This window comes from Lithobates pipiens, unplaced genomic scaffold, assembly GCF_037356315.1.
Source record: "Lithobates pipiens isolate NorthernLeopardFrog02 unplaced genomic scaffold, aLitPip1_a1.2 Scaffold_19, whole genome shotgun sequence".
NCBI classification, from domain to species: domain Eukaryota; kingdom Metazoa; phylum Chordata; class Amphibia; order Anura; family Ranidae; genus Lithobates; species Lithobates pipiens.
The window spans coordinates 175,445,350-175,472,494 of record NW_027507764.1 but is presented as its reverse complement, the minus strand read 5'-3'; the positions used below and the strand labels follow the sequence as shown (position 1 = coordinate 175,472,494).

The following is a 27,145-nucleotide window of genomic DNA, read 5'->3' as shown; positions in this document are numbered from 1 at the left end:
ACATTTCAATAGCCATATGATGAGATAAAATTACATAACATTTCTATAGTTGGTTATTTAGCAGCTTTAACTTATCACCATGCTCTAAAAAGTATTATCATTTGAGCTTTAGGCCCCTTTCACATGGGTAGACCAACCGGTCTGCCTGTCAGTTTTCAGGCGGATTTGATCGGACCTTCTATTAGCCTCTATGGAGCGACGGATAAACAAACATGTGCCTGTTTACGCCCGTTGACATCCAATCTGATCTGATCCGCTAAAAGCAGATGGATGGGGATCCGTTTCCCACACATCTAGCAGATCAAATGGCAGTCTGGTGGAAATGGACAGGCAGGCAGTCTATATCCGACCACCTATAGAGGAGAGCGAGCTGTGTCTGTGTCCCCTCTGCATAAGCAGAGCAGACACAGACCAGCCATCCGCCTGCTCAGCAGGGATCAGCAGACAGATTCCCCTCGAACAGGCGAAGTCTGCCCCATGTGAAAGGGGTCTTTATAAGCGATCAATGAAACCTATTTAATAAGGGCATGTAAACACCAGCGAGACACACTGATTGATTGCTTTTTTTTTTTCCTTTTTGTATTTTCCACAGAATTTTATTGAAATGTCACTACAACACTGTGGTATGAGCTGACATCATTTGAAAGCATTTGCCTTGCCTATGTTTTGGGGCTTTGCTGGGAATAGTTGCCAGTGTATCCCCAGTGTATCCCCAATGTATCTGTGTCAACCCTAAAGCCTAATGTCACGTACACACGACCGGACTTTTCAACAGCAAAGGTCCGACGGAACGAATCTTTTGGTCAATTCGATCGTGTGTGGGCTCCATCGGACCTTTGCTGTCCAAAAATCTGACGGACTTTAGAAATAGAACATGTTTCAAATTTTTTCGCCGGAACTCCGCTGGACCCAGTTCCTATCGAGAAATCCTCTCATGTGTATGCTAGTCCAACGGACAAAAACCAACGCTAGGGCAGCTATTGGCTACTGGCTATGAACTTGCTTATTCTAGTCGGATTTTGGTGTGATTGTGTGTGGCCAAGTCCGTTCATTCGGAAAGTCCGTCGGGAAGACCGTCGGACCTAGTCCGGTCGTGTGTACGCGGCATTAGGATTAGTCCACAAAGTTTTGTCCACCAGCTTTTTTCAGTCCGTGAATATTTGCAAAATATACTAAACAGAATAGTTGCCCTCATAGTGAACAGATTGGAGACCCCTGGTCTATGTTTAGATTATCATTTACTACAGGTTATTTTATAATACACTCCAGACAGGTACACAAAATGGGAATAAAAAGTATAGCCAATTGTAACAGATGCAGTGTAGCTGATCCTGCCCTCCATTAGTAAAGTCATGGAAACAAATCATCTTCTTACATCTTGGACCTTGCATTCCTCCCAAAGTCATTTTTGTTTGTATTGGTCTGGGACTATGTTGCAACTACCAACTTTAGGTAGTAAGGAAAGCTTTAATGTTGCTCTGGAGAAACACACAGGCACCGTCTCTTCAGTTCTATATTGCATTGGTAAACAATGCACTTCCTAAATATAAATAAGCATATAGAAATTGGGCATGGCTAGCTAAATTTTTAACCACTTTAGGCTCGGTTCACACAGGGGCGGCACGACTTGCAGCGCGACTCAGACGCGACCTGCACACGACTTCAGCGACGACTTGCAAAATGACTTCTGTATAGAAGTCAATGCAAGTCGCCTGAAGTCGCCCCAAAAGTAGTACAGGAACCTTTTTTCTAAGTCGGAGTGACTTGAGTCGCTCCTATTAGAACGGTTCTATAGTACAGAACGGAGCACGACTTGTCAGGCGGCTAAGTCGCCTGGACAAGTCGCCCCTGTGTGAACCGAGCCTTACTGGGTACTTTTACCCCCTTTTCTGCCGGGGCCAATTTTCAGCTTTCAGCACTGTCATACTTTGTATGAAAATTGCCCAGTCATGCAATGCTGTACCCAAACAACATTTTTGTAATTTTGTTTGAGGCAGATGGAGCTTTCTTTTGGTGGTATTTAATCACCATTGTGGTTTTTTAATTCTTTTACTAAACAAATTAAAAAGACTGAAAATGTTTTATTTATTTTTTGTAAATAAGTACATTTTCTCCACTGATGTGCACTGAAGAGGTGGCACGGATGGGCACTGATGGACACTGATGAGATGGTACTGATAGGCGGCACTGATGGACACTGGTCACTGATAGACGGCACTGATTGGCATCACTCATTGGCATCACTGGTGGGCACTGACAGGCATCACTAATGGGGCTGCACTGATAATCATTGCACTGATTATCGGTGCAGATTTCCCCGCTGAGTGCAACTTTGGCGACATGATCCGACTACAGGGTTTTTTGCTTTTTTTTAACCCTATACTCCTCTCCCAATCCATTGTCTGCTGTGGCCCAGCCCATCCCTGCAGCTCAAAATCTTCTCCCAAGCATTGTCCCCTCCCAAGGCACATTGTCTACCAAGCACCATACAACACAGGGAAACAAGGAAGTAGGTAGGAAAAGGATATCAGTGTAGAGGGTAAAAGGAATTGTGTGGAGCAGCAAATCCTTGGAGAGCTGGAGAGGAAAGGAAGAGGGGATCTGAAGTACACAGAATGTCTCAGACTCCTGCATGAGATATGTAAATCACCTGTCACTCACAGCAAGGGGGGAAATGGACTCCTATTTCTAGGTCTGTCCATTTTTATCTCACTGAAAAAGATAAGAGGACTGCTGAAAGCTGGATTTAGCAATATGGCACCATGCCGTTTTAACTGACAATTGCGCGGTCATGCGACTTTGCACCCAAACAAAATTGATGTCCTTTTTTCCCCACAAATAGAGTTTTCTTTTGGTGGTATTTGATCACCCCTGCGGTTTTTATTTTGTGCGCTATAAACAAAAAATAAAATAAATATCCTCCAAAACGCGTATATTGATTGGTTTGCGCATAAGTTATAGTGTCTACAAAATAGGGGATAGATTTATGGCATTTTTTATTATTTTTTTTTTTATTAGTAGTGGCAGAGATCTGCAATTTTTATTGTGACTGTGACATTATGGAAGACACGTCAGACATTTTTTACACTATTTTGGGACCATTTTCATTTATACAGCGATCAGTGCTATAAAAATGCCCTGATTACTGTGTAAATGACACTGGCAGGGAAGGGGTTAAACACTAGGGGCAATCAAGGGGTTAAGTGTGTCCTAGGGAGTGATTCTAACTGTGGGGGGGATTGTCTCACTAGAACATGACAGATATCACTGCTCCTGATAACAGGGAGCAGTAGATCTGTCATGTTGCTAGGCAGAACAGGGAAATGCCTTGCTTACATAGGCATCTCCCTGTTCTGCCACTCCGTGACATGATCGCGGGACACCGGTGGACATAGAGTTCACAGGCACGTTCACGGAGTACACGGCGCGTGCCCACAATGCCACAATTTAAAGGGGACGTACCTGTACACCCATTTGTACACCCATTTGCCCAGCCGTGCCATTGTGCCAACGTATATCATTGTGCGCTGGTCGGCAAGGGGTTAATCAGCGCACTTTTGTTTTATAACCTTGCTAATAGCAGTGCAGACAATAGTTCTTTTTTGACAGTCCAATATAAGCATACTTGAAAAATTTCCTTTCATATTGTGAGTTCAGCCTGTCTGCTGGCCATCTCTTTCTTCAACCTCTGGTATTACCTGCATGCTTTACACTCGGTTCACACTGCTGCGACTTACAGTGCTACTTTGCTAGGCGACTTTGGCGAGACCTCTGCATGAGTTTAAAGCAACTTCAGGGAATGACTGTGTAATATTCCTGTAATGTCGGATCCAAATCCCATCAGTTAAGATGAGGCTCCGACTTATAGGCAACTTCTATTAAAGTCTACGGGCACAAGTTGAATAGAAGTCGCCTTGAAGTAGTACAGGAACCTTTGCTAAAGTCAGAGCGACTTCAGTAGTGCTAATTAACACAGCTCTCATTGAATAAAATTGGATTTGACATGTCACGTGTCTCACAAATCGAATCCCAAGTAGGTACATGCCACATGACATGGGGTCTCACAAGTCAGATCCCAAGTCAGGCAGTGTGAACCGAGCCTTACAGATTCTCTCCTGCTGTTAATTTTCAATTTCTAAAGACTACATATTCCATGGTACATTGCTGCCTGCAAACTGTGTTTCCTGTGCTGACTCCGCCTGCTGAAACTCCTCCTCTCAGCACCTCTGTAGTTCAGAAGGCAGGCTCTGTGTAATGGGTGATACAGCAGTGCCTACTCACAGGGCATAATAATTGTCTCATAATTCATGGAAGTAAATGTGCGGGGATCTTAACAAACTAAGTTTACAAACTTCAAGATCCTTCAGATTAGGCCATAAGGTCATTGTTTAAAAATGGCATCAAATGTTTTACTGCTTTTATACATTTAGGTTTGGGTGTTTTTTTTTCTTTTTCCTGTCTAAATGTGTTTTTTACTATGTTGCAACTTTCCTGTTTAATCTTTTTCTTCACAGAGACCGAATTTTCTCATGAGACTTTCAAATGTTCTTCACCATGTTTTGACAGCATGCGGTTATTTTGATCTCCAATTATGGAACACCAACCTATGTCTTCTATTCAGTTACTTCTTAAAAGCCGGGAAACATTGGTTAAATATATCAAAAACATCAAGTGCTTGCTTGAAAATTTGAGAAACCATGGACACTTTTCAGAAGAAGATGCTGAATTTGTGCTGCAGTGTGGAACACAGGCAGATAAGGTAATTTGTAAAATGTGTTAGAGCTATTTTAAAGTGGTAGTAAAGTATGCTTTGTGATTTTATTTTTTTCCCACAGGTATGCCTGTAATAGCGCATGCACTCTGAAGGTTCAGCATATCATGCCGAACCTTCAGAGAACTGCGTTGAAACCGAGGGCTCCCATGCACATGTGCCGGAGTGGACATCATGGCAGCTGGCTCCGGCTACTTGTATAGCCAAGGCCCTCGAACCCAGAAGGAATACCAGGGGAAAATGGTAGCCCTGTGAGCGGTGATAGTGTGCCGCTGGAGGGCTTCATTCTAAGGTATTTCATAATGTGTTAGTATGGGATGCATACTAGCACTTTATGCAATTGTCTTATAGGGGATTTTTTTTTCTTTAACTGCAGTGGTTTACAATGGCTTTAAAGCCCAGTTGAACTCTGGGTTTGTAGTCAGAGTCTTTACTTGGAAATGCAATACCCCAACTAACAAGGCCTGAGGTGTTCCTTGGCCTAGCTGGTCAGTTTGCGTGAAAAGAGGGCAAAAACACACAAAAGTAGGTGTGATAAGTAAGCTTGATGAAGGGTAGGTAACAATTTGTCTAGTAGAGTAGTGTACGCCCAGGTGGCTTCAGTATACAGATCCGGTATGTATCAGCTATAACAGGAGGTTAACCAATGTCCCAAGAATTGATAATAAGGGACCCCCTGTTTAGAACCTGCGAACTGCTCAGAACCCAAATAAATGTCCCGTAAATGATTTAGATTAAGCCTAATTTCCGAAAAATCCCGGACATAACAAACTGCTTGTAGTGAGAGGATACGTGGGGGAAAGGGAGCAAGGGCTGACCTGAGAAGCCCCTGCAAAATAATAATTGCAGAGAAGATGGAACAGTTCAAAACACACACCAGTTAAGTAGCTCTGTGAAATTCCCAGGAACCCCTGGCTTGTCTGTCTATTTTTGGTATTACGAAGTTTGAGACTGTGAGCCGCAAAAATCAACGAACTGATGGGTTTGCGGGAGTCTGAAGTGCTAAATACCTAAAAGACAATGTTGGTGGATAAGGCCAATATGCTGTGGCAATAGGCATCATTAAACATGGAGAAACCATACCAGAGGTACAGAAAACTGGTCCCACATGATTTAAATTGGGTTGCGCTTCTGATTGCAACCCAATCAAAGCCCTGAATAGGGGAAGGAGGGCCAGACTCCATCCTGGGGAATGAGTCTCTTGGCATGATTCGGCATACCCAAAGTGACTGTAACCCCCCCTCCCCCCCTTTGAACAGGATGGGGATCGGACAAAAGATGAATGGTCTGGAGAACCTGACCAGTTCTCCAGGCAACCTCGCAATCAAGAGATTAGAGCCGAGAGTGGGAAACCAGAATAATGATGACATATGGCCTGGACCTACCACTTTTTAGGCCCTCAAGGGGACATTGACTCAGCACACACCCTGAGAGACTGCTGATACCTGGGCAGGAACCAGGTTCTCCACGCAGCAGGAAATACATGCAATTATTCACACTAGTTGAAACCTTAAAGGGGTTGTAAAGGCAGAAGGTTTTGTTATCCTAATACATTCTATGCATTAAGATAAAAAAAAAACGCTTGTGTGTAGCAGCCTCCCCAGCACCTCACAATTACTTACCTGAGCCCCATCTCTCTCCAGCGATGTCCACGAATGTCTAAGCCACCTGGGACACTCCTCCTGATTAGCTGAGACACATCAGCGGTGCTATTGGTTCCCAAGGCTATCAAAGTCAGCTAGCCGATCAGGGGAGAGAGGGGGCGGGGCTGGGCCGGGGCTCCGTTCTGAATGAACACATGGAGCTTTGACTTAGGTGCCCCCATAGGAATCTGCAGGCTATGGGGGCACTCGATAGGAGGGAGGGGCCAAGAGATGCAAAGAGGGACCCGAGAAGAGGAAAATCCTGGTTTCTCTGTGCAAAACCAACTGCACAGAAGAGGTAAGAAACATATATAATGTTCGGGTTTCTATGCAAAAAAATTATGATTTTTACATGTAGGAGAGAAATGTTAGAATTGGCCTGGGTGGCAAGTGGTTAATCTGTACAGATCAGCACAGGCTCAAAGCCCAGACACACAGGAAAAAAAATAGTTTTCTATGTACCCTGTTCCCACCACAAAACTACCTTTAGGTTGGTTGCAGTGTGTTGTATGAAAGAAGAGCCATCTTTCATTTTACCACAGTCACAGTCTGTCGGAGCTGCGTGGCATAGAAATTAATGAAATGTGACATTTAAAAAAATAAATAAAAGTAAACAATGCCTTGTGATGTGCACCACCCAACCCCATACACAACACATATATTTTTTTTTTTCTGTTTGTTTTTTTAGAAAACAGCTGCAGCTTGAATGGAGAAGTCTGTCCCCTGCCAGCGTGCCTCAAAGCGAGACTCTTTCTCTATGTGGGAAAACAGTGATCTCTTTTGCAGAGGTCTAACACTCCCCCTACTTAGAACCACAGCGATCCAACTGGTCAGGAGCATGAGATTTGCCGATTACAGAGCTGTAGGTTTCACTCAGTAGGGGGCATGTTAGGTCACTGCTTCCACACAGAAAGCAATGGTCCCACTCTGCAGCTGCTGGCAGGGGATAACATTTTCTTTTCAGGCTGTGGCTGCTTTAGAAAGAAAACAAACTGTAAGACATTGCATACTTTTTGCACTGATGAGTCTTTAGCTGATTTTTACTGAGGGTTCATGTGGACTTTATCTGCAAAAATACTATAGATGTTCCTTAATTTTTTTTTTACATGCTCAGGATTTATACATTTAAAAAATTCCCTTACAAATGCAGTGATTACCTTTATAAAGTGGTAATGACTTCATCACTGTGCTGTGCAGGGAGCAAAGGTGTGAGAGGGGCCCAGCAGGTCCACCCACTACAGACTGCCAGCAGAAATCGGCAGGAGGGGTGAAACAAGACCAGTCACTCCGCACAAGGAGCGAAAGCATCAGTGATTGGTCTTTGTTGCAGGAAGCCCATGCACAGAGGCAAAGTTTCATACTGGATTACTGCACAGATCTGAAAGCAAGATTCAAATAAGAATACACATGCCTTTTGTGTTTAGACAATATTTCCTTATCCGTAGAGAAATACCTGGTACTTCTAGGTAGGGAACCGGAGACAGGGTGAGGTGGAGCACAGTGGAAGCAGGATTGCAAAAGAATGGGTTAGAGGACAAGAAAAGAGAACATACACAAAACAGAAGAAGTGTCAAGTGCAAGACCAAACTCAACTTAGGTAGCTAAGACCAAATGCAGGAGCTCAGAAACAAAATACGGTGTTATCTTGGCCCAGACGTTGGAGCAGCACACAGAAGGAGCTTGTTCACCCTGAATAACTGAACCATTACTATTGTTTGTCCATAGAATGACACCCATCTGCCATCCGATCTGCTAAAAACAGACATATGGTGATATGAAGAAAAATGTGGGGCAGCCATTGCTTTAAATATGCTAGTTTCCTAGATATTATGCCAACCCATTGGCCCCAGTTGTTTGAGTCACTGACCAGAAACAAGTATGCATATCAAGGAAGAGGTTGGGTCTATGTTTGGTCTGATGACCATGCTTTTCCTTTATCTGCCACCATTCCAGTATGCATTATAGACGTGCACTGTTCTTGGGTGTACCAGAACATTAAGCAGAATTAGACTTGCAACAGGAGCTGTTAGCCATAATGTGGTAGTATGCACAACATATTACAGCATTATGACTGACTTGCCTGTCAAGCGATGCCCTCAAGGCTCTTCCGTTTTTTTTTATGGTCATCCTGTCGGGTTCAGGCTGTTTGGTCACTTGATTGGCTGTGCCAAAATGGTGTCGCTCCTGTACATGCCCATGGGAGTCGCATAAGCACGGCTAAGAGCAGTGCCATAAATGTATGCTAAATTGCGCATGTGTGTACCTTAACACTGACAGGCAGGCGGAAAGACCACTGGGGTCTCTTCTGTCACAAAAGTCCTGCCTATCCGCTATTGTTTTTTAGGTTCAACTGTGCTTTAAGTGCCTCATTGTCAGAACTAAGGCCATTCATAGACAGTTCGAATCTCCCCCCACATCTGGAGAATACAATGGCTGGGAGGGAGGCATTCTCCTGTCAACACTGTCTGTTTGTGTTGATAAGGGAAAAGGGCAAATTTCTTTCCTGCAAAATGTGGTTGCAGAAATCCGTGTATATATAGGACTAAGTTTGGTTTTGCATAGGCATATTGTATGTAATTTTCTGTGTCAGATAAATGTTTGGAATGGCATGGTGAAATTCAGTGCAGTGACACAAGTGGTTGTTAGAAATAAGTTATTACATTGAGTGAGACAGTCGGGATATAGTTAGGGACGGGTTGTAGAGCGTTTTATACCTGAAAACGCACCCTCACTCCAATTAGATGCGAGAACTCAGCAGCTCATTGTGGCCACTGGCATGTAATCTCTCATGCAGCGATCAAATGGGAGTGATCTGCCCTAGACTCAAACAATCTGCATGACTGATTTCATGCGAGTGGCCACGATGAGCTGAAGGAGACAGCAGTTTCCTATTGCTTTGATCTTGGTTGCCTGCCACAGTTAATAGGGGGGAACCTCTGGTGGGGTTTTCGCATCAAACCACACTGAGGGTGCATTTGCAGGTATAAATGTGTTTATGTGGGGAATAGCAGGGGATATATGGGAGGGGAGGCAGATAAAAAAAACTTTATTTGGTGGTGTAATGCTATACTCTCCCCTCATTTTCCTGGTAATTCTATACAAATCAGTACACATGCTGGCACCATCGGACATGTTTATCACATAAATACTTTTATTCTTAAAGGTCTCAAAAGGCAGGTCTTTTGGGCTCCACTGTAGGATGTCTAAGGGCTTTGCCAACACATGGTTCGGGATATAAATGAATAACTTGCATAGGCAGTTTTTAACGTCGGTAAAAAATAAAAAAAATCTTTCTTGTTCCATGAAAGGAGCAATCAATGAGAATGTACTTTACTTCTGTTTCTCACAATGTGTACATATTGAAATTTCAGCACATGGTTGAGTTTACATCATGTGTGCAATCCGTTTACAAACGTGCTGTAATGTCTATGTTCCCTTTGAGCTCAAAACTATTTAAAGAGAAAGGGTAACAACAGCAACCACAAGCTGCGAGCTGTGAGCAGTATCAAAGGACTAATAGCCACATTTGTTTGGTTGTGGACTTGTAATGTTCAGTAACTAGTAAATAATTATTCCATAACTTCTCATTGTTGCAGGTTCGTCAGATTCTTGATCTTGTGGACAAAAAGGGGGAGGAAGTAGCCGAATATTTTATATACATCCTTCAGAAGGTCCCAGAGGCTTATTTTGATCTTATTCCTTGGCTAAAGAAGATTGGTTTTCAAGCTTCAGAGCAAGTCAAGTGTTTACATATTACGAACAATGACCCTGGTATGAAAGTTTACTTTCTTTGTGCAAAGTGTTTGACGCTGTATTTATGTTGAGTAAAAAGTTTCTGACACTGCAGCTTGAAATAGGAATCAGAGGTCGGCTACAGTCATATATCTATTGCCCTGCAACTGTCATACCTCACACAATCTCCTAGAATCTGATATATTTAACGCATCTATGCTATAGCAGAGACACAGAAATCTGGACAGTGATCTGTCTTTTTTTGCTAGCAAATGACTTAAGCCGGCCATAGACTATTTTAAATCTCAGCCGGCTCAGCAGGAACCAGACAGGATTCGAACTACGTATGGACAGGCCGAATGTGCTGAAAGTGGATTGATTTTTACATGCGATTATTGTTAGCGGGCGCTAACAATAATCACTGCGTTCACCCAGTGAGGACAGCTTCCCCTGCCTCACCCCCCCCCCCCCCCCCCCACCCCCTGCCGGAGAACACAATGGCTTCACAAGAGGGATTCCTCCATCAACACCGCCTTTGAAAAGAAAATTGCATCGTCTATGGCTGGCCTTTAGAACCCCAAAACATTCTATATTTGTGAAAGCAGAGGCTCTAGAGAATACAATGGTGGATGTTGCAATTTTATATGTTATGGCGACACACTACGGTCCCTAAAAATCTTCATAGGTGACGTGAAAGCCTTCAAAGGTTACCAGTTTAGAATTAAAAAAGAGGTCTGATGTTTAGAAGTATTGCTTTCGCTTTGATGTTCGCAGTGATATCACACATTTGTGGTGTGATCGCTGTTGATGTGTGTATGTATTTTTTTATTATTAATTTTATTTACATTTCTTTTTTTTACACTTTCTCTTTTTTAATCAACTTTATTGCTATCACAAGGGATGAGCAACATCCCTTTTGATGGCATGGGCAGTGATAGGTAGTCTTTACTGAGTGATCAGATCTCTCCTCTGCTCTCAAAAGCATCTGATCGAACCAACCACACCCTGTAGAAGTAATCGATCAGCTGTAGAGCCACTCAGATCACTTCTGTATTAAAGCCCATTGCCGGCTGAAAATTTTGGTAGCAAGCTCATGGTTGCAGCTGCAGCCATGATCCCAATACAACCACTTCAACCCACATATACACATGTGGCTGTTTGCATGCCCTAACTGCTTATGTTGGGGCAGAGAGCATTAGTATGACTTTAGTGATGATATAAGGTGTAGCAACTATAATATAGCACTTGCTTTAATCATCACTTTTGTTTTTTGTTTTTCAGTATCACTATACAGCAGAAAACTCAAACAGGAATTGTGCTGCGATTCAAAGTTCATAAAGTCCTACACTCAGAAAGAAGAGATGATGCTTCAGGAAACATATGTTGATGGAGTCATGGAACTAATAAATGACAAGAATGAAACTATGGGCCGTGCAGGAGGCTTAAATTCATTGTTTGATGACACTGGGGTGATCAATGAGCTTGGTGAAACTATTTTTATATTTGGCGATGCTGGTATGGGAAAGACTCTTTTGATTCAGAAAATGCAAAACATGTGGGCCAAAGGACACTCTTTTTGCAATATAAAATTCTTTTTTAGGTTTCGATGCCGGACATTTATCTTTTTTACATCCAACACTGAGCTGTGTTTGAAGGACCTGATCTTCAGATACTGTTGCAGGCCAGACACTGATCCGGAAGAAGTGTTTCGATATATTTGTACGTTTCCAGAGACTGTATTGTTCACATTTGATGGCTTTGATGAGATTCATTCAAGTTTTGACATAAACAGCGTCCCTGAGGTTTCATCACCCATTGATGCTACCCACCCTGCTGCATTACTCTTGCACTTACTAAGCGGCAAGTTGCTAAAAGGATCAAAGAAAGTCCTGACAGCAAGGACTGGATGTCCGATATCTGCAAACTTTGTCCGTAAGAAAATCATGCTACGGGGCTTTTCTACTGATAACCTGGTTGAGTACACTGGCTTGTTTTTCAAAGAGGCCAATGTTCGTCAGAGTGTGTTAAACCATTTGCAGGCCAACCACAATTTTAGCAGCTTATGTTCAATCCCTTTATTTTGCTGGATAATATTTAAGTCTTATCAACACTTTCATTCCATGAGTGAGGAGCATGAGTTTTCAAGCAGTTCGGTGACACTTACGGACATCTTTCTACTCATAATTGAAGTTTATTTAAATGTATCAACTAAAGGAAAAACAGCAAGCCAACTTGAAGCCTTTACAGGTGGTAAGGACACTTTGTTGTCTATTGGACGGCTTGCCTGCAATGGAATGGAAAAATCAGTCTTTATTTTTGACCAAGATTATATTACATCAAATCGCATTCTTGAGAAGGATCTTCAGTTGGGCTTCCTCAGGCCTGTGGAACACTATAGTGGATGTGGTGACAGTACCTCATTTGAATTTTTTCATATGACACTGCAGTCCTTTTTTACAGCCTTGTGTCTTGTCATTGATGATCATAGTAGTACTACAGATCTTCTCAAATATTTCCATCATTGTAAACACCTAAAAATTGAGGAAGACAGTCCCTCCCTGCTTTCCTGTGTTTGTGCAAGTAAAGAAAAACGGAGCGATCCATTTACAAATAAGGACCACTTCCAATTTGTTAATCTTTTTCTTTGCGGACTGCTTTCAAAACCGAAACAAAACCTTCTAAAGTGCTTAGTATCAGAGTCTGTCTTAAAGAAGAAGAGAAAAGCTCTAAAACAACACCTCTTCAAAAGCGTCAAATCTCACCTGAAAAAACTGCCCAGAGCACCATTTTTGGAGTTTAATCAGGTTCACGCACTGCCTCACTTCATCTGGATGGTGAGATGCATAAGTGAGACACGGAATGAGAAGGTGGGGAAGCTGGCAGCCAAGGGAATATGTGCAGATTACATAAAACTCAGTTTTTGTGATGCATCCTCATCAGATTGTGGAGCAATCTCCTTTGTGTTGAACTATTACAAGAAACAAATTGCTTTGGAGTTGGACAATAACAATATAAATGATTATGGAGTCAAAGAGCTTATACCATGCTTCAACAAACTTCTTGTTATCAGGTAAGAAGTTTTCTCTAATTATAAAGTTCTGTCAGCAGCTTGTGGGATAAAATATAAAGCAATAGTTCAACATAGTAGCACTATCCCATTAAGGCCTCTTGAAAAAGCTCAGTACAGTTTTTTTATTTTTTTACTGAGACAAAATACACAACCCGTTAATTGTAATGTGCCTATGCGCACAGGCACGTTAACGAGCTCCGTGCTTTCTTCAGAAAAAAAAAAAACGCTTTTTCGGTCAGTAATTTACACCTCATGCGTGCAAATACACACGAATGTGCACAAATGTGTGCAAATGCCTATTTTTGTATTGTGCAGAACATGAACGCGAGAATGTTTTGTTTTTTGCGCATTTGCACAAAAATGCACACATGCGCGCGTAAATACGCACAATTACAGACAAAAAAGAACTGTCTGAAAAAGTAGATGCTCAAACAGGAGTATCATGTGCAAGAGGCCTAACTCATACCAAAACATTTTAACAAAGATAAAGAATTGATAATATGCAACGTTACTATCGGTGAATAAAAAGTGCATTGAAACTTAAATGAAAACATCAGAACATTGGATACTCCGGTTTCTACACTCTAAAGACATGCTGGTAGGTTCGTTGGCTCCTGTCTAAAATGGCCATAATATGTGTATGAATGTGAGTTAGGGACTGTAGATTGTAAGCTCCTTTGGGGGCAGAGACTGGAGTGAATGTACAGTATATATTACTGCACAATTCTGGCTAAAATAAGAATCACAATTTTTTTGCTTAGAATAAAGATCACGATACTCACGGAGTAACATCATCTTTCACATTATACCAAAAAATCAGGCTAACGTTACTGTTTCGTTGTTTTTTTTTTTTTGTTTTTTTTAATGAATTCATTAAAGTGTGTTTTTTCCACAAAAATTGCATTTAAAAGACTGCTGCGCAAATACAGTGTGACATAAAATATTGCAACAGCCATTTTATTCTCTAGGGTCTCTGCTAAAAAAATATATATAATTTTGGGGTTCTAAGTAATTTTCTAGCAAAAAATACTGATTTTAACTTGAAACTAACAAGTGTCACAAAAAGGTTTAGTCTTTAACCACTTGCTGACCGCCGCACGCCGAGTTACGTTGGCAGAATGGCATGGGCAGGCAAAAGGGCGTACCCTTTGAATTTGCCTCCTAGCGGGCGCGCTCACGCCACGGGAGTGTGCCCGCGGGTCCCGCAAACTCGATTTTTGCAGGTGGCCCGCAATTGTGGCGAGGAGAGGCAGAATGGGGAGATGTCTATTTAAACAAGGCATTTCTCTGTTCTGCCTAGTAACATGACAGGGATCTAATGTTCCCTGTCATCAGGAGCAGTGTTCTCTGTCATGTTCTAGTGAGCCCACCCCCCCCCTACAGTTAGAACACATCCAGGGAACACACTTAACCCCTTGATCGCCCCCCTAGTGTTTAAACACTTCCCTGCCAATGTCATTTATACAGTAATCAGTGGCTATTTGTAGCTCTGATTACATAAATGGTAGTGTCAAGTGTCCGATCTGTCCGCCATAATGTTGCAGTCCCGATAAAAATCGCAGATCGCCCCCATTACTAGTAAACAAAAAAAATATTTTGCACTCTAACTTTTGCGCAAACCAATTAATAAACACTTATTGCACTTTTTTTTTATTTTTTTACCAAAAATATGTAGAAGAATACATATTGGTCTAAACTCTGGAAGAAATTTAGTTTTTTATATATTTTTTGAGGATAATCTAGCAAAAAGTAAAAAATATTGCTTTTTTTTTTCGATATTGACGGCCTTTTTTTGTTTTATAGTGCAAAAATTTTTAATCGCAGAGGTGATCAAATACCGCCAAAAGAAAGCTCTATTTGTGGGAATAAAAAGGACATCAATTTTGTTTGGTACAACGACCGTGCAATTGTCAGCTAAAGAGACACAGTGGCGAAACGTAAAAAATGCTCTGGTCGGGAAGTGGTTAAAGGGTAAGTTCACCTTCATAGAAAAATCTGTAAGGTGAACTTACACAGGACCCATTCCCCCCATCCCCCACGTCCCTCTAACCTGAATTGCTCCGATATCCCATTCTGAGCAACTGTAAATCTGCCTCAGGGGTCTGACATATATGAATAAATGTTCATAATGTGAAATAATTTATAATAATTCCCTTAAAGAAAATACTCCAATCAATATGTAGTATTCCAAAGATCTCAAATAAGTGCTCTACCACAGTGCGTAAGAAATGCATACTCACCAACCATAAGGATTTAGCAAGTCTCAAAGAAATGGACTAGTAATGGATTCTTTCCAGGTTTCCAACTTGCAATATCTCACAGTATCCACAACTACCAGATCACATATCAAAGATGATAATAGATCGTAATAGTGCAGTATGTTTATTTATCAATGGTTAAAAAGTATAAGTATAAGTATAAAATACACACATTTACATTTTTAGGTGCTGTCAGCACCAACATTAACAGCCCCAAAAGTTCATCCACACTCGCTGCTCGTCCTGAGATGGCGTGCGTTCCAGCACCCGGAAATTACATGGGGACCCAAATGGGAAGTGACGTCACCAGCGGCGGCCGCACAGCCTCAATGCATTTTGCAATATATGCTTATGTTATATATATATATATATATGCTTAATATTATGCTTCGGGAGAGCTTCAGTCCCGCAGTCTTCTGGGACCTGTGATGTGTCCCAAAAGACTGCAGGAAGAGGAGGTGGGGGTGGGTACCTGTCAAAACTAGGTACCTACTCCAAATTAAAAAGTGGAAATAAAGGCCTTTGATTATGTCTAACATACAGGTAAGCCTATAATAAAGCTACAGTACCTGTACCTAAATGTCTCCTAAACGTGCTCTGTTTAGGAGATATTTATTTGTGAAGCCGGCAGTAATATCGCCAGTGCATGTTCTCTAAAGGATTGGCATACCTGTGCCGTTTCTTCAGAGCCCTGTGCCGTAAACCGTGACTCCTGTGCGCATTTGCAGGAGTGACATCATCACGACTCCTCCATTCAAGGATGTAATTGAGGGAAAACTATGTCTTCTTTAAAACTGTAATTGTTAATATATATTTTTTTCATACTGTACTCTTATTTATACAGTTTTAAAACATGTGATGAGGTTTGAAGTACATGCACTTTTAATTAGTGCTCTGTTGTTTGTCACAGGCTCAGTGTCAATCAGATTGGAGATGAGGGTGTAAAAGTATTAGCTGAAGAATTAACCAAGTATAAGATCATTCGATTCCTTGGGTAAGTGACAGCATGATGTTGTTAATAATTTATGACACCAAGATACTGTGCAGTTATATAGAACTTGGGAAAATCACAAAGGAACAGTTAAAGATTAAGGCCTCATGCACACGAGACGCAGATGAAACCTCTTAAAAAAAAGCTGAAACGCGCGTTTTGCCGCGTTTGCATGCCGCGTTTGTATGCCGCGTTTAGACGCGTTTAGACGCGTTTGCGTTTAAACGCGTTTATAAAGATAACATCATGTAGACCCTCCCCAAGCTCTCAAAGCATTTTTTTTAACTATTTCTGCTATTTTGATCAGAGTGAGCAGCAGCAGCATAGAGAGCAGTTGTACACTTGCATTTGCCGTGTCACTTGCCACGGCACCTGCCACAAGTTGTGGATTGTCCACTTGCCACGTCACTTGCCACAAGTTGGGGATTGTCCACTTGCCACATCACCTGCCACAAATTGTGGATTGTCCACTTGCCACGTCACTTGCCACATCACCTGCCATGTCACTTGCCACGAGATGTGGATTGTCCACTTTCCACGTCATCTGCCATGCCACCTGCCACAAGCTGTGGATTGTCCACTTGCCACGTCACCAGCCACATCACCTGCCACAAGTTGTGGATTGTCCACTTGCCACGTGACTTGCCACATCACCTGCCACGTCACTTGCCACATCACCTGCCACAAGTTGTGGATTGTCCACTTGCCACGTCCCTTGCCACGTCCCCTGCCACGTCACCTGCCACAAGTGGATTGTCCACTTGCCACATCACTTGCCACATCACCTGCCACAAGTTGTGGATTGTCCACTTGCCACGTCACCTGACACAAGTTGTGGATTGTCCACTCGCCACGTCACTTGCCACATCCCCTGCCACAAGTGGATTGTCCACTTGCCACATCACTTGCCCCATCACCTGCCACAAGTTGTGGATTGTCCACTTGCCACGTCACCTGACACAAGTTGTGGATTGTCCACTCGCCACGTCACTTGCCACATCACCTGCCACAAGTGGATTGTCCACTTGCCACGTCCCCTGCCACAAGTGGATTGTCCACTTGCCACATCACTTGCCACGTCACCTGCCACAAGTTATGGATTGTCCACTTGCCACGTCACATGCCAGTCACCTGCCACAAGTTGTTGATTTTCCACTTGCCACGTCACCTGCCAAGTCACTTGCCGCGTCACCTGCCAGGTCACTTGCCACGTCACCTGCCACAAGTTGTGGATTGTCCACTTTCCACGTCACTTGCCACTTCACCTGCCACGTCACTTGCCACAAGTTGTGGATTGTCCACTTGTCACATCACTTGCCACCTGCCATGTCACTTGCCACAAGTTGTGGATTGTCCACTTGCCACGTCACTTGCCACAAGTTGTGGATTGTCCACTTGCAATTGCAATTGTTTAAAATATTTTTCTAATGGTTTTTCATCATTTGCAATCATTTTTGAGATTTTGAATGTAAAAAAAAAGGTCACCTTTAAAAACGCATATAAACGCAAACGCGTCTAAACGCGGGTGCCGCGTTTAGCCGCGTTTAGCCGCGTTTTGCGTCTGAAACGCAGAAATTTTTGTTTCTGAACGCATTTTTTTGCTTCTGGAAAAACGAGATTAAACGCAACTGCATATAAACGGAAAAAAACGAGACTGTGTGCATGGACACATAGGATAACATTGAATGAGTTCAGGTGCAGTTGAAAAAACTGTCCAACTGCATCTGAACGCGCGTTTAACTGCGTCTCGTGTGCATGAGGCCTAAGACACAGCCCAGAATATAAGCATACTTACATAGCTTTAACAAAGTCTTTAATTAATACAATTATTGTTGGCAATGCAATGCAAAATTCATTTTTCCGTTTGCCTATATCTATTCTTATTTAGCACATTTTGCAGTGTGGTGTTAAATTTTGCACTGAACTGAAAAAACACAATATGTGCACCTAAAGCGCTGGTTCTCAACCAAGTACTCCAGTGGGATTTTTTACTACTTATGGCAAATTCAATTAGGAATTATAATCATTTATAAAAGAGATTTTAAAGATGTATGGGTTTTACTTCCTCTTTATTTCCTTGCAAAGGTAAAGCAAAATGGGCTACTATGCACTGCACTGCACTGCATAGTAGCCCATTATGTGTCACTTACTTGAAAACAAAGCCTGCGATGTCCCTGCTGACCCCACTAGCACTAGCAGTGAGCGTCCATCTTCACCCCTCTTCCTTCTGGGGCAGTGAACTCCGGCTCTGTGACACGTGTGCGGGAGCCACCAGCCATGGCATGACCCCCTTTGGAAACAATACGATCTGCCCTTTCTAAAGTGCGCATGCGCCGTAGACATCGGCGTACGGCTTTATTGTAAAAATCCATGGTTTAGGAGATGTTTCCAGCACCTACAGGTAAGCCTTAATATAGGCTTACCTGTAGGTAAAAGTGGTTGTGCAGGGTGTACAGCCACTTTGAGTATTGTTTTAAACCTAATTGAAAAATAGTTTACGTAATTAATGGGCTAGAGCTGCTTGAGATTTGGTGATCCATTCTAGGGGTACATTGGAAAGCATGCCTGGTACAGAATCTTGTCCAGATTTAATCCAGATAATGCCATCGATCTTCTTCTGTCTGATATCCACCACACATTTTCCCTTTGCATTTTAAACAGTGCTGATTCCTTTCTCCCTTGGACTAGCTTGTTGATGCCCAGAGAAAATTACAACCTTACCCATGCTATTTACATATTCACTCCCAGTCACCCACAAATCAAACGTTTTTTTTTCCCCCACTGTCAGTTTCTTCACTAATAACAATAACATCAGCCTCTATTCTCATGGTCCCTGGGACCGATCATAACCCCAGTCTGGCGTTTTGCATCTCTATATACTACACACACCCCAAACTTCCTCTTGGAATCTGAATCATTCTCTACGTTCTTTCTCTTATAACTTGAAAGATCTTTAAACTATATCTGCTACATCCAACTTAATGAATGCTAAGTACAAAACGTACACCACCCTTTGGGAAGCCTACATTACCCAACATGCCTCTCAAAGCAAAAAGGAATGAACAGCACATGTTCAATGTACTGTATTGAAGCAGAACTCAACAAGGCCTCAGAGCTTTTTGAGTGCTGCCCCATGACCTCTAATATTTAAAGGTATGTAGCAGTGTACAGAGGGTTAATTCAGAGTTACCATATGGTCTTACCCCTTAGGCACATAAATTGCATTATATATATGTATATAATATAAAATATTTTGGGTTTGCTCACAGACTTATCTCCATTTCTGTTGCATAGTGCGGAGTCTGTAGCACTCCTCAAACTGTGTCTGTCTGCTCCATATCAGCAGTATATGCCCATTAAAGTATGCTATGAGCAATTAAGCATTTTGCACAGAAGAGTAGGGATGGGTTAGAAAGGCTTAGATGCAATCATCCAGCTTGAACACGTATTGCAATATATGCAAACCAAAAATCCTTATTTTTTTTTTGTTTCAATAATGTTGTTGGATTTCAAGTTAGTGATTGTAAGGGGTAAAAAAAAATTCTTTAAAGGAATAAAGAAGTTATATTTACCTGCTCTGTGCAATGGTTTTGCACAGAGCAGCCCTGAGCCTCCTCTTCTGGGGTCCCCCACTGACACTGTCAGTTCCTCCTCCCTTCTGAGTGCCCCCATAGCCATCCACTTCCTGTGGGGACACTCATCTGAGTCCCGTGAGCAAGTATTGCTGCTCTCTGGAACAGCGCTGAATCAAGATTGGATTTGGGTAAGTATTTGGGTATGCCTGATCATGGAAGTTTTTTTACCTCAATGCAGAAAATGCTTTAAAGAGGTTTTAAAGTCAAAAAGTTTTTTTTTAACCCTAATGCATTCCTTGCATTAACCCCCCTGACGGTCTTCCCGAGTCTGGCTCGGGGTGGAATTTTTATACCAAGAGCGGTAACCCCGAGCCAGACTCCGGACTGCATTGCTGGATCCAGGAGGAGGTTTACTTACCTTCTCCCTCGGATCCATCGTTGTCTCCCCGCTGTACGAGCGAGCCGTGTCTCGCTTGATCTATCACGGACCCGATCTCCGTGCCCTGCGAGCGTTGCGACGCACGGGGACGGAGATCGGCGCCAAATTCAAAAAGTGAAACACACAATATACATACAGTATAATGTAATCTTACAGATTACATTGCTGTATGTAAATATTTCACATCCCCTTTGTCCCTAGTGGTCTGCCCAGTGTCCTGCATGCAGTTTTATATAATAAAAACTGTTCTTTCTGCCTGGAAACTGGAGATTGTCCATAGCAACCAAACTGTCACTTTACATCAAAAATGGTTTCAGACCAGCTAGAAAACAGCGATAATAAATTGTAATCACTCGTAGAATTGAGCTATAGCGATTTGTGGGGAGATCCGTCATCAAATACTGAAAAGTAATGACAGTGACAATTCTGCAACTGAGCAAATTTCTGTGTTTTTGATTTGATTACATTATTGAATAATTTTTATTATTGTTATATTATTATTTGGTACAATTATTTATAGTTATTTATTATATTATAATTTATGATTTCATTTTTCAAACTTTATCATACCCGGGATGTCTGCTAGACTCTGGTTTGGACAGATTTAAAAGAGTTATTCCTAAGAATTACAGGACTACAATATAAAACGCCAAATTTTCATGCAAAATAATGGTACCGCTTTTAGCACCTAAAATCCGAAATAATCGTACCGCCAGGGAGGTTAAGGTATCAAATGTTTAGTTGTCAGCATCGCCCCCTCAGCCCCCCCTTTACGTACCTGAGACCTCATTTGATCCAGCCCTGTGCATGTTGTCAGATCTTTTCTCCTCTCACTGTCTGGTTTTGCTGGCTTTGCGGGGGCACAGGGAACCCATGGCTCCAATTACTGTCAATCAAAGCCAGTGACGAGGGAGCGGGGGTAGGGCCTGAGTCCCGCTGTCTGTGTCAATGGACGCAGCGGCTTCCCATGGGGGCACTGGCCAGAGAAGAGGGGCTAGGAGTGCCGGTGGGGGACCCCGAAAAGAGGAGGTTCCCGCTCGCTCTGTGCTATTCCATTGTACAGAGTTGGTAAGCATAGATATGTTTGCTATTTTTTTTATTACCTTTACAACCCCTTTAAAGCGTTTGTTAACCAAAAAAAAAATGGATCCTGTTCCCTTAAAAGCATGTTATACAGCACAGTGCTTGTGCAGGACCATTTGTCACCTGTAATACCTGGCTGATCCTGCCTGCCTATACCCTCCCCCTGTATGCTGATTCCAATATTTCAGGCCTACTGAGCCCTGACATGCCTGCGTCAGCCTTCTCTCCTGTCTCTCCTCTGTTCTCCTCCCCCTCCCCTCCCTGTCTGCTTGTACCAGTGCCCACTTTGTAGTAGCCACTTTAAGGTCAAAAACATTTAGCCTTTACAACCACTTTAAGATACAACCATAGCATATCACTGCGCAGTTACTGGAAATGTCAGTGCCTTAAAAAAAAAATACATGCAGTGGTAGATATTCATCAGAGCCACGGTCATCAAAAATGACAGTATTAAAATATTAGATGTGCACTGCTGAAAAATCCCAATTCCAAATCAGAAATTCCAATACCTATAATTTAATAGTAATATTTATTATTATTAGTTATTATTTTGGATTTTCATTCTTATTTTTTGGATTTTCGTTCTTTTGAATTTTTGGATTTTCTGATAGTCAAATTTGCGGTAGAATTAGTAAAACGGTTTTCGTTAGAATATTTCCGAATTAACAATGTTGTCGAATTTCATTGAAAAAAATTATTTGGAACAAAACAATTTGCACATGTCTATAAAATATTAGCTATCTACATAAAATAGGAGGTATAAAGTACCAGTGCTGCTATCAAGGTTCTCAAATACATAGACATTTACTTTGGTTTATCCTCCAGGAGATTAGACAAAAAAAGCTACTTAACCATTATATTATCAACCACTTGTTTGAGCTCCAGAAACTGTATGAGCTGCTATTTCCTTTTTTAGCCAAAGTTAGTTGCACACCAAGGAAAATATGATAGGTTGGTTGATTTTGTTGTTTAGTCAATGCTTCAATGGAGTCATGCAGGAGAACCTTCCAATAATGCTTTGAAATGTCGCCTGTGAAATGGTTATCTAATCAGATAAAAGACCTATGCCCAAAAAGCCACTGCCAATGGGCAGGTCCGCCAACTCAAGCTGCATAACAACCATTAAAACAACTGTCAGAATAACCAGAATGAGATATTCAAGAGGGAACCATATACCATCACCTTATATGCCACCTCAGTAGTATGGGTCATTCATATAGCATGAAGAGCCATTTGTTTATCTTTTTGTACTTGTACATCCTATATAAATGAGTGGATACGCATCGGTTGTATGGTACCTGCACACAACCATACATTTATACAAAAGATAAGAAAATGGCTCTTTATGCGGCTCTGCATCTGTGTGAATGAGCCTCTATTTAAATTAATGAACACTTTTGCTAAGTTATCTCAGATATCAGTATAATTCTGAGGGTGGGGATTTCTTATTTTCCTTTAAGTATGACCAGAAAATTATGGTAGAGTGTGTCAAATGATGATGGGGTCAATTCACTAAGAGTTAAATAACCGCCAAAAAAATGCGGCAAAATAACGATTGTGGTTAATTGGTTTTGAAAGTGCAATTCACTAAGAATTTTGCCTTAAATACCGAATGTGGTGTTTGTTTGATCTATAAAGGTCCATAAAGACATGGATGAGCGGGTTTAGGGGTTGAGGAATTTGACTGGAGTCCTGACCTCAACCCAATAGAACACCTTTGGGATGAATTAGAGCAGAGACTGCGAGCCAGGCCTTCTCGTCCAACATCAGTGCCTGACCTCACAAATGTGCTTCTGGAAGAATGTCCAAACATTTCCATGGACACACTCCTAAACCTTGTGAACAGCCTTCCCAGAAGAGTTGAAGCTGTTATAGCTGCAAAGGGTGGGCCAACTCAATATTGAACCCTATGGACTAAGCTGCCATTAAAGTTCATGTGTGGGTAAAGACAGACATCCCAATACTTTTGACAATATAGTGTATGTGCATGCAGAGTCCAATCAGCTGACACTCCTCTTTCCACATCAGGTTTTCCTGTGCAGGGGATTACTAGAGGCAACTTGTGAACATGGATCCCAAAAAAATATTTGTGTGCTTAGTAATGTTTTCTTCTCTTGTAGTTTGTACAAAAATCTCATCACCGATTTGGGAGCTAGGCATGTGGCACGAATCATGGAAGAATGCCCCAGTCTAAAACATATTAAGTGAGTACACAATAATTTCAAAAATCCATTGTGGATCAGTGAAGTCTCAGTCCTCAAAATTTTCACTTTCAGTATTTACTATGTTGGTGTCTTTTTCTTCTCTTTTGGCTGTTTGACCATCTTGTGTATTCCTGAAAATCTAGTCCCTTTATGGCCAGGTGGACAGGACAGTGATGTGCTTACAGGGTCTTTTGAGTAGCATTTCTGTGTTCTAGAGGACCTTACTAATGAGAGAGGTCAGAGGAGAATCACCACTTGTTCCAGCAGACAGAAAGTCCACCACTGCTCAAATAAGCACACAAACACCTATCTAGTACATGATACTTTCAAATTCAACTGAATTCTGCATATCATTTATTCAAAAGGTGTGGCAAACCCTTAGGGATTTTGTTCCATGTTTACTAGTTTTTCCAGATATGCCAGTCACATAATCATGCTAAAATCTTTCCACTGCACCTCATGCCAAATGATTCACACTGAATGTCGAATTCTCATCTTATCATATGCAGTTGATACTAGTGTTAACCAGTGATATCTACAGCTGCTGTAGCCCTTCAAGGATTGACATGCACCCTTCTGCACACAAGTCTAATTTCAACAGTTTTTGAGGTCCTGTAAATGGAAACGCCTGACTATTTTGACCTCTCAGTACTAAGATGTTAAGCTGGCCATAGATGGTTTGAATCTCTATAGGCAAGCTGATTCTACCCAAGTTGATCCATCAATTGACTTGGGCACAACCAGCATGTCGGATTTTTACATAACCGTCAGAGTCGGCTCTATAATTAGGCAAATTAGGTGGTCGCCTAAAGCCTCCCGCTCGCAGGGGCCTCGCGGCCGCCTAGTTTACCTATTTAGAGAGCCGCCTCTACTGTCAGCCTTAACCCCCCCCCCCCTGCCATAAGCACAGTGCTGAGTCCGCTCACGGCTACATAGAGAGATAGCGGGCTGACAGCTCGACAGCCAGGGAGAGCCGCTCAGAGCCAGCACTGACACTCCCCCCCCCCCTCCCTTCACAAGCAGGAGAGGAGAGAGAGCTGCTAATGCTGCTTCGCCTCCTCCCGCCCCATCCTCCTGTCTGCCCTGCTGATCCAATGGGACCAGTAGGGGGCCCCGTGAGAAACTCTTGGGGATGGAGCCAGTGCCGGACCAGTCCCGAACTTCTGGAACTCTGATTCCTCTCAGCTGTGCAAGTCTGTTGTCATCAATCTCTGGCTCCTCTGCCCAGCGCCTCTCTCCTCACCTGCCTTGATGACCCTTTTTGCATCTCCCTCTGTATACACAGTGAGAAAAATGTGCCCACTTACCATCCCCATGTGCTGTGCCCTCCTGCTCCCTGTACTGTGCCCTCCTGCCCCCTCACCCTCCCCCTGTGCTGTGCCCACTTGCCCTCCCCCTGTACTGTACCCTCCTGCCCCAGTACTGTGCCCACTTACCCTCCCCCTGTACTGTACCCTCCTGCCCCCTGTGCTGTGTCCACTTACCCTCTGCCTGTACTGTAACCTCCATATACAGTTAATTTTTATCACTTGAATTATTTTTGACATTATGGGTGTGAGTGGGGCCCCATGCCTAAGTTTTGCCTAAAGCCTCACAAAGCCTAGAGCCGCTTCTGATAACCACTAGCAATAATCACTGTGTTCTCCTGGAAGGGGTGGCGCGGGAGAAACATTTTATCAGCATCTATAATTTTAGCAATCGTCTGGAATCTTCTATTTATGGTTTACCCTACATTACCCATCTTGGATGTATGTGCTGTGCATCATCCAATAAAATGTGGCTTTTCTGTTTACATTTATTGGTGAACATGGCATTGCATTTGAGACCTAAAAATATGGTATATCGTGAAGGTCATGATTCTTTGTTTACTACCCAAAAATATATTTTGTTTATGTTCTTTATAGGCTCGGGAACAACCAGTTTACTTCTGTTGGAGGTATATATATTGGACGAGCCTTACAAAAAAACACCAATATTCGTGACATTGGGTAAGTGAATAGTTCTAAACATGACTTCAAAATGTCATTCATACATAAATATACAAAGGATGTTTTATGTCTCCTGCCTTTAGTACACCCACATTAGGAAAATCTGTTCTGACTAAAGTTCCGATTTAACTTTAATACTTGTGCAGTTAGTCCTGTTTAGTTTTATTTAACTGAAAACTAAGTTAATGTGAGCACATGAATATTACTTTCAATACTAAATCATGGTTAGAACCAACATACAGGAAAAAAAAACCTCTTATGGCACCATCTCTTTTGTAATTAGCAATCTTCTAGTAGTACCTCTCATCCTACCATGGCCTTAAGGAGGAGAGAGTAAATTGGGGTTTTAAATGTGCCTTAGAGAAGACCTATACCAGGATAATATAAATACAGCTTTATTACATTATTTAAATTGTGTTAAAAAGTCAAAAAAAAAAATGGACTAATAGCTGTTTCAGAATGGCATAATAAATGGGTAGCGTGATGGATCGATTTTCTTCAGGATCCACGCTTTAAAAATAGGTGATATGGCTCAAAAACTATCCATTGATAGAGCAGCAAAGACAAAGGTACATAGGTGCAAGGCTGACATCAAAATCGATCTCTGGGGCTGGTAAAATAGACATCTAAACAAAAGGTGAGACCTAGCGATTCCCCAATATTTGCCACAGTAATATGATAGACCACCACTGCCGAATGTTCTCCATGTGCAAAGAGGAGAAAGGCTCAATATGGGATATGCTGCCCTCCAGATGCCACAGCCTCTCCATCAACACCACATAGCTCAACAATAAATGGAGTCCCCAATACATATTACTAATGTCTTGGTTTCACTATTTGGCCTGGGAGTTGCCGTCCCACCATCTCTGACCTCACGGGCAACCTGCTGAGTGGACATAGTGGACATAATGGTATAAAAAAGACACTGTCACCTTGCCCATTCAGGCAGCAATACCCAGCACTTCTACATGACTGAGACAGTATGAAGTCACCTCTCCTCCAAGCCCACTCCAGATTTAAGTGTCTGCTGCTTCAAAGAATGAGATTGGGAGTGGGCACTTTTATATAGACAATGTCACTTTGCCCTCCAGAGGCAAGGTGACATTTGTCCCTTTAGAGGATATGTTCACTGAAAATAATAAATGCTCATTTTTTTTGTTTTGCAGGTAAAAAAAAGTGCATTTACTTTTTTTTTTCCTTAGGAGCCTGCAGAAAATTGCACCTGTGATCAGCAGATTGTGGGTTCACTCTCAAGCTCCTGCAGTCATACAGCTGTCTGCCCATACCTTCTGTATGGAAAGAGAGTGAAGTCCAGGAAGATCAGTGACCTACAAGAGCGCTCACCAGAACCCTTGCAGTTCATTGGGAACTACAGGCCATCTGCCATGGTG

The 27,145-nt window shown here is 42.2% G+C and overlaps 1 protein-coding gene across 2 annotated transcripts in view; it reads left to right on the top strand.

Moving 5' to 3' along the window:
• NOD1 (nucleotide binding oligomerization domain containing 1) overlaps positions 1 to 27,145 on the top strand; it is an 85,752-nt gene that overhangs the window by 35,571 nt on the left and 23,036 nt on the right. The window contains exons 2-7 of one of the 2 annotated variants that reach the window (XM_077491496.1): positions 4,515 to 4,759; positions 10,011 to 10,185; positions 11,428 to 13,216; positions 16,385 to 16,468; positions 23,683 to 23,766; positions 25,671 to 25,754. In XM_077491496.1, the coding sequence (XP_077347622.1) occupies positions 4,592 to 4,759; positions 10,011 to 10,185; positions 11,428 to 13,216; positions 16,385 to 16,468; positions 23,683 to 23,766; positions 25,671 to 25,754 (2,384 nt within the window). In that variant the 5' untranslated portion in view covers positions 4,515 to 4,591. The remainder of the gene's footprint in view (positions 1 to 4,514; positions 4,760 to 10,010; positions 10,186 to 11,427; positions 13,217 to 16,384; positions 16,469 to 23,682; positions 23,767 to 25,670; positions 25,755 to 27,145) is intronic. The other variant, XM_077491497.1, reaches the window with a different exon arrangement.